The 12,582-nt window shown below is 39.6% G+C and overlaps 1 protein-coding gene across 2 annotated transcripts in view; it reads left to right on the top strand.

The window, feature by feature from the left end:
- The first annotated feature begins 1,014 nt into the window (after window positions 1-1,014).
- Window positions 1,015-12,582, top strand: part of LOC109978039 (major histocompatibility complex class I-related gene protein-like) — a 172,058-nt gene continuing 160,490 nt past the window's right edge. The window contains exons 1-8 of one of the 2 annotated variants that reach the window (XM_065948060.1): window positions 1,019-1,183; window positions 3,007-3,273; window positions 5,761-6,039; window positions 6,517-6,810; window positions 7,315-7,413; window positions 7,543-7,560; window positions 7,702-7,780; window positions 8,351-9,220. In XM_065948060.1, the coding sequence (XP_065804132.1) occupies window positions 1,126-1,183; window positions 3,007-3,273; window positions 5,761-6,039; window positions 6,517-6,810; window positions 7,315-7,413; window positions 7,543-7,560; window positions 7,702-7,754 (1,068 nt within the window). In that variant the 5' untranslated portion in view covers window positions 1,019-1,125 and the 3' untranslated portion in view covers window positions 7,755-7,780; window positions 8,351-9,220. Of the gene's footprint in view, window positions 1,184-3,006; window positions 3,274-5,760; window positions 6,040-6,516; window positions 6,811-7,314; window positions 7,414-7,542; window positions 7,561-7,701; window positions 7,781-8,350; window positions 9,221-12,582 lie in introns of those variants that run through there. The other variant, XM_065948058.1, reaches the window with a different exon arrangement.

The following is a 12,582-nucleotide window of genomic DNA, read 5'->3' as shown; positions in this document are numbered from 1 at the left end:
GTCTTGGCCAGAGCTCTCTTGAAATAAGAAATCTTGTTTCTCAATGAGAATATTTTTCTGGTAAAATAAAAGTTAAATAGATTAAAAACAATATGCCTGTGTGAGGTTTGGACTGAGTTTACACAAAAAGCAGAGCAAAATGAAACACAGCATCAGGTGTTCAAACATCAACAAAGGTGTCACATTTCTCTTGTTCCAGCAGTTTTCAGAGTCCAAAGCTCCAAACTAGTTCAGGATCATTGAACCTGTCAGATAAAGCTGGATCTGTAAAGTGTGATCTGATGTTATTTCATTCAAACCATCTTTTGTGTGTCAGTGATTGTCCTGACAGTCGGCCTAATCTGTGCTAAGACCTGTGTGTAGACCTCTACTGAAGAGTTATACACAACACATGCAGAAAGTGATAAAAGAAGAAAATGATAAGTACTTCAAAAAGGTATAAGACGTCCTCCTTCATCTGATTTAATAACATTATTCAATGTTATGATTGTGCACACGTGTATTTAAATATCTGATAAGCACAGAGCACATTGAGTTACTGCAGGACAGGAGAGCACCTCACCACATTTACTCACTATAACTTATATTAAACTATATTTATATCTGGATTAGGACTTTTTATTAAATCCCAGAGCAGCCATACAGAACAAAAGCACAACAAGACTCAACTACATCCCTACAAACTCCAGATTATCCCTGTATCTGACCTTTGAACTCTCACAAATGTATACACTTGTTCTTAAAACTTCACATTAACCAACAAAATATATAAAAATAATCTGATCATCTGAAGGTTTAACACTACTGTGATAAATAAATAAAGTCCTGCGTGTCTCCCAATGCTCTGTCATGGGCTCAAACAAGCGGAGTTAACTTTCACTTTCATTCACAACAGTAACGTTAACAGTCTATGTTCAGAACCTGTCTGAGTCAATGTGACCTAGTTACTAGTGACGTCGATGCTCAGGCTGAATTCCTATTGGCTGAGACAGAGGTTGAAGTCAGCTCTCTTTTTTCTCCTCACCTCATTTCACCCTCAGAGCTCGAAACACGCAGATTCTCAAGAAGTTGATGAAAAACATAAATGTTTGAAGTTGGACGAAGCTGAAGACTTCACAGGTCACAATGAAGACTCTGGTGTTTGTGTCTCTCGTGGGATTCTTCCTCCACGACACGACGGCAGGTGAGTTCAGATTCATTGAAGACGATTTAATGGAAAGAGGGAAATGTCGCATGTCTTTATAAACTGTTGGTAGAAATGAAAGCTTCATTTGATGTTTGTTCTCAGGACTGAAGCAGCTTGTTGAAATGTGAAAAGTGAACATTTAATTTGACGTTAGTAAATCCTGTTTGTTCACGTCCTCACACCCTGATACTTACAAGAAAAGTGTTGTTGTGAGAAAGGCTATAAAAAGTGTCTGCTAGTTATCTTTTCCAAAAGACAAGCCGAGAAATGATGAAGGCCCGGTTCATATGAACAGGACCATGAATGTTAAAATAGCAGCATAACTACAGTGAACACAGCAGATAGACTCTGATTCAGAAAGAAAAAGGAACTAAATGCCTTCAAAGTGTTTCACCTCTAAAACCATTAACAGAGCATTTAAATGGACTCTTTAAGTCCTTCATGACACTTTAATGTTAGAAAAAGTCTTTTGTTATGAATGTAGTATAATTAATGTGGTATAAATACTTATTTCACTTGAATGAATTGTGATAATTAACATATAATCAGAGTGTCACAGTCATTAAAGTTCATTTTGTGAGGATCAAACTCAAATATGTGCTCAAAGAATCAGAAACATAATCAACCTCCTGACCCTCAAAATGAAGTTAATCTCGGTTTATTGTTTTACCTCTGAATATTTGTATATGAAATATGAATAAGCTCAAAGCTATTCCACAGATGATCTTCATCTTTTACATGTTTGTTTGTTGTTTAGTTGAGATCACATAAACCCTGAAGCTCCAACATTTCATTGAAGTCAAACATCAGACTGTTTAGTGGATCTAGAAACAAATATCTGCTGATGTGAGCTTATTGCACATATTTAGTTTTCTGTGCTTATGTTGGCCGATAAGTGACAGAAAACAGTGAAGCAGCTTGAACATCATTTAGAAACAGAGTCTGCATTACAGAGTTTGTCCACCAGAGGGCAGTCACGACTTTATTCTCAAACTGAAACGTCACAGCTCAGTTTGTGTTTCCCACACAAAAAGAAATAAATGGTTTTAATCTGTGAAAGTCAAAAAAACATCCACAGCAGCCTCAACAATTCAGCATTAATAAGACTACAAAGTTTGTAGACTTTATTCAAAGTGGTTACATTTATTCCTGCACAGATTTATCTAAAAGCTTTTTTGTTCTGAGCAGTGCATATTTTTCTAAAGAGCAGATTAAAAACAGAACAATGATCGACGTGCATTCAGAAAGCAGACAACATGCAGGATTCAGAAATGATCTGTCATTTAGTTGAAGTTTTTTAGTTGAGTTTTTTCTAATTGAGTTTTTCTGCGCTGGCTGATTGTGCAGCTCCACTCAGTCTACACAGCTTCTTAAACTGTGCTCCATATACTGTTCAATAGTTTTTCTTTGTTGCTGTCCTCCAACACTGTCCTTTCAAAACTCAAATAATAAAACCCGCCTACGTGAGGACTAGTCATGAGATGTCAAGAAGTCAATAAAAAATCCACTTAATGAAACATATCTGTCAATGAAAGTCAGGGGCATGACTGCATCACTTGAATATTTGACTTGTTGAATAAATAATTTCAGTATAAAAACATTTTCTAACACTTGAATCAGAAATATCAGAATAAGAGTTCCAGGAGAACTTTTTCTTTTCATCTCTAAATTAATTGGAGTATTTAATGACTGCAGAGAGATGATCAGGTTTGGTTGAATGTACTGGAAGTGTTTTTTGATTCTGTGTGCTGGATAATAACTTTTGTTCAATGATGCAAAAAGTTTCAGATTAAACTGATGAAAACATTTTGTCCTTACAGTGATGCACTCTCTGAAGTATTTCTACACGGCGTCTTCTGAAGTCACAAACTTCCCAGAGTACGTGTCTGTTGGGATGGTTGATGATTTTCAGATAACTTACTACGACAGTAACACCAAGAGATACCTACCCAAACAGGACTGGATGAAGAAAGTCACAGAAGACAAAGCTGACTACTTGAAGAGGAACACTGAGCTCTCTATGGGTAACCAGCAGAGCTTCAAAGTCAGCCTTGACAATTTAAAGCGGCGCTTCAACCAAACTGGAGGTTTGTTTATGATTCAATTTATACTGAAAAAAGATTGTTTATAACACACACACACACACACACACACACACACACACACACACACACACACACACACAGAGTCAGGAGTGTGTGTTCATGGTTGAATCTGTTGGATGAAGTCTTTCCTCGTCTGAAACAAACAGTCAGACTCAACAGAAACATCTCAGAGACTCAGACTCCTGGATGCTGCTGTACTGCTCTGATTCAGTGTTTCTGTCCATCCCATAATAATCTACAGACATTATTAACACTTGATCTCCACTAGATTACATCACAAGAACTCTACTGAGCTGCCCACATGTGAACTCTCCTTTTAGAAAAACAAACCTGTTCATCACAACAAACCAACAACACACAGCTGATAGAGGAACATTACTGCCTGGTTTCTCAAACTGAGGAGCAGGACCCCAAATGGGACACAGGCTGCTTCTGCTGGGTCCTCACATGAGAGGAGGAGCAGCATGTTTTCATGAAGCTGACTGACAGGACGCCATGATAAATATGACCATCAGATCAGAGGGGTCAAAGGTCAAACAGCACAACTCTACTGTACTGACCTCCCTGTGTCCGAAATATGAACAAGAACAACTACAGATTATATTCATTTAGATTATATTCATTTAGATTATATTCATTTAGATTATATTCATTTAGATTCATTTAGATTATATTCATTTAGATTATATTCATTTAGATTATATTCATTTAGATTATATTTATTTAAATTAGATTCATTTAGATTATATTCATTTAGATTAGATTCATTTAGATGAATGTGATGACGGTGTGTCTGTCTCATAATAAACTCTTTAAATGAATGACTTTCTGCTCAGTGTCGCTCAGACTAAAGAAGTCATTTAAAGATTTAATCTCAGCCTCTGAGAAGTTGTGATGGACTTGTTTGACTTTTTATTGACATTTAACAGATTCAAACATTTATTGATTGATTTAAAAAAAGCCGTTACATCATCAATAATAACAAGAATAATGAGTTAACGCTCTAAATATGTGGTCTGAAACATATTGGATTGTATGAACTGGACCGTACTGATGTTCAGGTTCCATCCCAGATTCTACATGTGAATTATAAATCTAGATTAAATGAGATGAATGAAACTTGAACAGTGTTTGTACGCCATGATTCACTCATCAGGCTGAACAGTTCAGTCCATTCATTGATGAGATGATCCACAGAAAATGAAGGGACAATCATTTTGATCATGGACTCATTATTTCAGTCTCTTGAATCCAAAAGGTCCAAAATGTTTTTTCCAGTTTGTCAAATATGACAATTAGCTGCTTTGATCAGTTTGATATGATTGTAAATGAAACAGCGTTCAGTGTTATTCTGGAGCTGTTTGAAAAGTTCACCTTATTCTTTGTTGACGTTTCAAAAGAAGTGGTTGGTTCATGAATCAATCCAAATAATGTGATCATGAATCTTTATTCTGAGCTCTTCATAAAAAGTCCAAGTACACATTAGATGAGATGATCTCCACTGTTCTGACCTCAGTGTTGGCTCGTCCTCTCAGGCAGCATCAAACAAACATCTGCAGCTGGAAACAGCTGTTGTTAGTGTTGAATGATTGACAGATGGATGAAGCAATCAGGACGCACAGACTGTCTCCCAGTCTCCATACTGGTCCTGGTGGTCTCTGCCTTATTGTGAGCAGCTGTAGTAACACACTGCTGAACTCTGTGAGGGCCGAGCAGGAGGAGTCTACAGACTGATCCTGGACTGAGACTCTCCTTCAGAGGAAACTTGGAGAACAGCTCGGGACAGTCGAGTGTGTGGTTTCTCACAGGACGAGCGAAATGTTGGACTGATCCACAGAGAGTCCACGTTCAGTCCAGGACCAGTTTAATCTGAGTCTGCTAGTCAGGACTACAACTCAGAGAGAGAGAGAGACTCAGTGTGTCTCTGATGTAATAATAAAGGATTTAAACTATACCTCTCTCTCTCTCTCCCTGTCTGTCTCTCTCTCTCTCCCTCTCTCTCTCTCTCTCTCCCCCCCTCTCTTTCTCTCTGTCTCTCTCTCTCTCCCTCTCTCTGTCTCTATCTCTCTCTCTCCCTCTCTATCTCTCCCTCTCTCCTTCTCTCTCTCCCTCTCTCTCTCTCCCTCTCTCCTTCTCTCTCTCTGTCTCTCTCTTTCTCTCTCCTCTCTCTCTCTCTTTCTCTCTCCTCTCTCTCTGTCTCTCTCTGTCTCTTTCTCTCTCCTCTCTCTCTGTCTCTCCCTCTGTCTCTCTCTCTGTCTCTCTGTCTCTATACCTCTCTCTCTCTGTCTCTCTCTCTCTCCCTCTCTTTCTCTCTCGCTCTCTCTGTCTCTCCCTCTCTCTCTCTCTCTCTCTTTCTCTCTCCCTCTCTCTCTCTCTCTCTCTGTCTCTCTCCCTCTCTCTCTCTCTCTCTCTCTCTCCCTCTCTCTCTCTCCCTCTGTCTCTCTCTCTCCCTCTCTTTCTCTCTCTCAGGTGTTCACATTGTCCAGAGGATGTACGGCTGTGAGTGGGATGATAAGACTGGAGATGTTAATGGTTATGAACAGATTGGTTATGATGGAGAAGACTTCGTAGTTCTGGACACGAAGACAATGACGTGGGTCGCTCCACAACAACAGGCTGTCGTCACCAAACAGAAGTGGGATAATGACAAAGGTTTATTAGCACAGGAAAAAAACTACCTCACCCAGGAGTGCGTTGACTGGCTGAAGAAGTATGTGAACTATGGGAGGAGCTCTCTGATGAGAACAGGTAGGATCAAATGACCTGATGGAGTTGAATTCTGACAATGTTCATCTTCTTCTTTTCTTGTTTATCTTGTAATTGAACAATAAATATTTCACACATGTTTCTATCACACATGCTCTGTCTTCATCTTTAAGCTTCCCCTTACCTTTCCCTTCATGTTAGATCTCTTTCTCTCTGCTGCTCATCGCTCTCTCTCAAAGTTTCTCTGTGTTTTTATTGTACTTTCTCTCTCTCCTCTTCTTCTTCTTCATCAATCCATCTGAACCCCCCTCACCTCTCTTCTTCTGTTTCTTCCCCTCTGACCCTCTCTTCTTTGAATTATACTTTAATAAGGTTGATTTTCATTGTTGACTCACTGGATTTTAAAGTCCCTTTTTTTCCCAGTACATTTAAAAAGTGTCATCAAACATGAGTTGTAACAGTATTTAAGAGTAAATCCTGATAAAGAAACTCTAATCTGTCTTCCTGTTTGTCCTCCAGACCTCCCCACAGTGTCTCTCCTCCAGAAGACTCCCTCCTCTCGGGTCACCTGCCACGCTACAGGTTTCTACCCCAACAGAGCCATGATGTTCTGGAGGAAAGATGGAGAGGAGCTTCACGAGGACGTGGACAAGGGAGAGATCCTCCCCAACCACGACGGCTCCTTCCAGATCAGCGCTGACCTTCAACTGCCCTCTGATGACTGGGGGAAGTACGACTGTGTGTTTCAGCTCTCTGGTGTGAAGGAGGACATCGTCACCAAACTGGACAAACGAGAGATCAAGACCAACTACGGCAAGACCTCGATGAGAAGTGATGAAAGAGAGGATTTGACTGTAACAGTCGTGTGATGGAGGGAAAGTTTAGTTGTGACTTTTTCTTTCTTTCAAACTCTTCAAATTGTAAAAGTATTCAGAAAAAGAGTTTAAAGGTTTGGATCAGGATGAAACAAACACAGAGATCTTTAAAGAGATTATTAATGGACAGAATCGTTTTGTTTTTTACCGTCTGTCCGCTCGTTACCACAGTGCAGCCGCATTAACCTTTAAATTACTTTAAATCAATAATATTGAGAAAAAAGGGTTTGAATGTAATCGTTAGCGGTTACCATTGTGCCACAATCAAACATGGAAATAAAAGACATAAAGGTGAAGGGAAAAAACAACTACATGTAGAAAATGAATCAAAGGTACAGTGATGAAGACGAGCTAACTGACAGAAGGAGAAACTTTGTCTTTAATGAACCTTTAACCTGTTTGATCACAGGTTGTGTGACTGTGTGTTGTTTGTGTTCAACAGTGAATCCCATCTACATGACCATTGTCATCATCGCTGTTGTTCTCCTTCTTGTAACCATCGTCTGTGCGGCTGGATTCTACCTGTATAAGAAGAGAAATGGTGAGAGAGCAAAGTGGAAACATTCAAACATGTTTTTTATATTTACATCTGGTGAATAGTTCTCTTGAGGGGACCTTAAATAACCTTCAATGAAATAAATCTAGAACAATCTTTTTTTTTCTGTTTCAGCCAAACGCCCTCCATCCCGTAAGTAGAACTTGATTTTATTATATTAAGTTTGACCTTAAATGAACTCTGTAAATGAAAAAGGGTTTCTGGAGTGTTTTCTGGTGTAAATGATGGTTTCAGAGTCGGATGTGTGCTAACATTGTGTTTCTGATCTTACAGCGGTAAACGACCCGGCTGTGCAACAAATGATGCTTCCAAATCAAAATGCCTAAAAGACAAAGAGAGGACCCTGAACCCAGTGAGTTACATGAAATAAGCCTTTAATTCAGGATCTAGTCATTGTTCTGGTGGTGTGTGTGGTAAGTCAGGAAGACACTGCATGTAAACATTACTTCTGCTGCTGCGTCACCTGGACAGAGGCGGTAACCACAGCTACAGGCAGAGAGAAAAGAGAGTCACAGGTGAATGGGGAAGAGGAATCAGGAATCAGAGGAAGACACACAGTTTTTAAACCGTGTGTGTGTGTGTGAACGTGTTTTTGAGTCCTGTCATGTTTATTATCATGTTTTCATATACGAGATTATTCTTTTCTTTTTGGTTGTTACAGTAATTCTTTAAATCTGATTATAAAACTGCATAAAGGAGATCGTTTCTTTGTTATTGTAAAAAAGTTGATGACTCATTTTAGTGAAAAAGTGTATTTGAAGTGAAGGGAGATGATTTAAAGAAAGGTGCTTCAATGATGAAATCACCGTGACCTTTGACCTTGATGTTAAAACCTGGATTTGTGGATAAATTCTGTAAAAAAAGTGATGATAAATATTTTTTAATGTCATGTTTTCTCTTTCTTCTGTCTTTTTCTCTAAAGGTTTACGGGTACGTTCTGCACTGAAACAAGGAGCAGACCGACACGCTCTCCTCAGAATTCATTGGCTCTCATCGTATCAGACATGAAGTGATCAGAGTTGGGAATTTAAATTTAAATCTTTGAAATACAAAGAAAACAAGTTTGAAAAAGAGTTGACAAATGCTTTACAAATCTTCTTTAGGGTTGTTTGGTGACGTTAGTTTCAAATATAAAAAGCATTTCCGCTGATAAAAGACGCTTAAATACATTTAAATGAAAACTTGATGATTTATTTTTTGTCACCTGGAGAGAAGAGAATCAGAAGATGAATCTATGACGGCATCACGCCGCTCTTCATGTGTTGAAGAAAGATTTGTGTGTTGATCTAAAATCCATCATAGTTGGATTTTTATACTTCTGGTGTTCGGAGCTTTGTGCTAAAACAAATGTTGGTGATAAATACGTTAATAAAGACACACACACACACACACACACACAATACAAACATTAAACATTTTGTTTTCCAGTTGTGTAAATAGTTTCGTTTATTTCTTTAAGATTTCTTTTTTGGCTTTTGGTACCTTTACTGTAGAGATAGGACAGAGGATAGAGTCTGAAATCAGGGAGAGAGAGAGAGCAGGGAATGACGTGCAGGAAAGGAGCCACAGGTCGGATTTGAACCTGGTCCGCCCGCTTGTAGGACCATAGCCTCCATTCACCAGCTCCTCAGTACTGTTTATTTCTGCATAAGTAATGAAGTGTGTTGATTTAAACGAGGCTCAAGAGATTTATAATGTTTGTGTTTTAAGGTTTTTCATTAGTAATCAGGACTATGTTGTTTTTTCTTCTGTGATATATATTTTTATATTAAGTTTAAATGCTTCAGCTGATCACACATTGATGTGATGAAAAGAAAAGTTGTTAGATATTTGTCTACTGATCAGAATAATTGAATGATTTATGTTAAGTTGTAAACCAATCAAAATGTAGAATCAATGCTCATAATCAGTTATTATGCCGGGTGATGTAAACATTACAAATTGAAAGTGTGTGTCTTCTTGTGATTTCACATAAAGTGTCTGAATAAATGAGGAGCAGATTTCCAGATATGAAGACCTGTGTGTGTTTTCTATAAATGATAATAAAATAAATTGTTAAAAAATCTTTTCACACAAAAAAGAAAATGGTACTGCAGATTTTCTTTCAGTCTTTTTCTGTTGTTAAAAACTTGTTTTCCCTGCCAAACATTAAAAACATGTTGGTCTCTGATATGAAGCTCTGGTGTAAGTTCAGTCAGGAAGACTTTATATTTGCCTTCACGATCGGGTCTTTCTCTCATTCTTCCCTTTTTGCACGCTCGCTCACGTTTCCCCTGTTATTCTCCAGCTGTCATTGGATAATCAGCTGTCTCGTCAGCGGTACTCATCTAACCAATGGCATGGCGTTCCTCCTTCATTGTCAGCCTATCATCGTTCTGCTCTCTTTTAAATGTGATTCTTTCTCTGCCTTTAGTTCCTTCATGTTGATGTTTCGTGCGCCCCTCCACCTCCCCATCACCGCCCGTTTTCACAGAATCATCATCCATCAACTCTTCACCCATCCGGTCTCATCATGTCCTCAGCTTCAGCACTATTGCGCAATCAGTGGAAACGAACACTTCAGGTGTTGGTAAACAAAAACATGCTGTAAAGTTAACTCCTAAGGCCTTTGCTGAAAGGTTGGAAATGTTGCAAAGTGAAAGAAAAGCTAAGCTAAACAAGGCTAGAAAATTAAGAGCAAATGTGCAAAAAGATGATAACAAATCAGAGGTGCAACGTGTTTATAATGAGCTTGTCAATTTGTGTGATGAAGTAAAAGGTATTCATGGGTCTGTGTTGTGTGTGTTACCTGCTGATGAAAAGGAAAGGCATGAAACCTGGTTTAAAGCAAAAATGATGTTTAATGATGAGTGTATTGCTCACATCAAAAGGTGGGTGGTATAAAAAAGTTTGCTGCGAGGGACTAAACACGGGAGTGAAGCTGTGACGCGCTGTCGTTATAAATGACTTCCAGATCCAAGATGCTTTAGTCATTTATTCTTCCAAAAACAAAACAAGATACTACAAACGCAGTTATCGGGTCATCAAATCAACTTGTGATCGCAGTGCAGTGTAGTGTGGCGGTCAACAGAAACTGTCTCTTCCCACGCTCACCCCCTCTCTCCATCCAAGCCAAAAACCAGGTGAACAGGTGAGTGCGGCTCATATAATCACTGCCATCACCACGAGATTTCCGGTGAACACACCCACCACCAGGAACAAGCAGACCGTAAACAATAAACAAATCAGTAAACAACCCATGACACCAAATACACAATCAACTTACATTTATGGCTCCTACAGGTGGTATCTTCTGAACAAAATGCATGCAAAGGTGATCATGAACTGGATACTGGTGATGATGATGATGTCAATCCCGAGGACAGTGTTTCAAATGTTTCTTGCAAATACTCAAGCAGAAAAAGCTCATCCAGTGGAAAGTCAAGCACAGCTTCCTCTGCAAGAATTAAAGCCGAGGCTGATCGAGCTGCACTGTTGGCTCATGTAGAAGCTTTAAAGGAAATGCACGCTCTGCAGCAGGGGTGGCCAACCAGTCAGAGACTAAGAGCCACATGTTTTACTGTCTTACTGCAAAGAGCCACATCATACACACAGGCACACATAAACATCGCCCTGTCCCTTCACCTCTCTTCTGCTCTCTGCCTCACTCTCCTCCTCCACGTTCTTCTCTATTTCTCTCTCAAACACACAGATTTAAAATAAAAAAAATAACAATAGCCTTGACACTCACACACACACCTTCACACACACTCACACAGAGACACACACACACACACACACACCCTCACACACACACACCCTCACACACACACACCCTCACACAGAGACACACACACACACACACTCACATACCTCTGCTCAGCCACATTTACTGTATATGTCACACACCAACATGATATTGACAAAAATGGACTTAAAACTAACTAAGACCACAGGCCGGTCACTGTCAACAAGGAACATTGTGTGCACTGTCTCACACACACAAACTCTCAGTTCAACCAAGTCCACAAACAAAAATGTAAAAATTTACAATAGCGTCAATAACAAAATGTGTGAAAAGTTTTACTCTGCATGTTGCTTCTAAGTGGGACTTCTAGCATTCCTTGCCTTCAGTGAGAAGGCTACAGAAGAAAATGGGCTCTCAAGGGAGGACATCAAATTCATGGAGAGTGGAAAAGTCAGCAGCTCTGGAGGACGGTCACTACAGCCTGAAGTTTCCCTTTAAGAAAGACAGCCTGTCCCTGCCCAACAACTTTCCGGTGGTGAAGCAAAGGTTACTTGGTCTGAAAAGGAAGCTTTTGAACAACAAACAGTACCATGAAGAATATAAAACATGCCTCAATGAGTTGATGAGTAAAGGCTATGCAGAGCCAGCTACACATCATTTGGATTGTAGCAGTGGCAAGGTGTGGTATATTCCCCACCACGGTGTATATCACCCAAAGAAGAGGACTCTGCGAGTGATGTTCGACTGTGGTGCAACGTTCAAAGCGACATCTTTGAACCATCAACTCTTGCAAGGTCCCAATCTCACTAGCACCTTGCTAGGGGTCCTCCTAAGATTCAGGCAAGAACCAGTTGCAGTCATGGGTGACATACAGGCGATGTTTCGTGACAGTAATCAAGACAATGATGGAATGAGAAATAAATATTCCTAAACGAAGAAGACATGTCTGTCTTATTTCGAATTCTTACGCTCAGGATCGAAGCCGTCAAGCGCCTCAATTAATAGGCTAGATTAGTCCGTCTATGTAGATCCTCAGTGGCTTTAAGTTTTAGGCTTAGCCGCTATACTATCCAAAAATATCACTCCAGAGGCAGAGCACAACATCGACAGCTGTTCTTCAGAGATCTAATCAGCATCAAAACTATCCTAAATATCTTCATCATCATTATCAAACAAAACCATCATCATCAATAATATCATTAAGGTGGTAGGTGGTCATAAAGAGCTGGGTCTTTAGCTTTTTCTTAAAGGTGCAGAGGGACTCTGCAGATCAAATGGAGTTTAGTTCCTTTCACCAGTAGGGGGCGACAGAGGAGAAGAGTCTAGTTAGAGACTTAGGACCCTGTTGTGAAGGTTGGATCCAAGGGGCAACCTCCGTTCTCGAAAAATGAAGCCTATGCAGAAGTACAAAAAACTGCAGTTCCTCG

The sequence above is a fragment of the Labrus bergylta genome, chromosome 19, assembly GCF_963930695.1.
Source record: "Labrus bergylta chromosome 19, fLabBer1.1, whole genome shotgun sequence".
Classification (NCBI taxonomy): domain Eukaryota; kingdom Metazoa; phylum Chordata; class Actinopteri; order Labriformes; family Labridae; genus Labrus; species Labrus bergylta.
The sequence above is the reverse complement of the archived record's forward strand: the minus strand, read 5'-3'. Positions and strand labels throughout refer to the sequence as shown.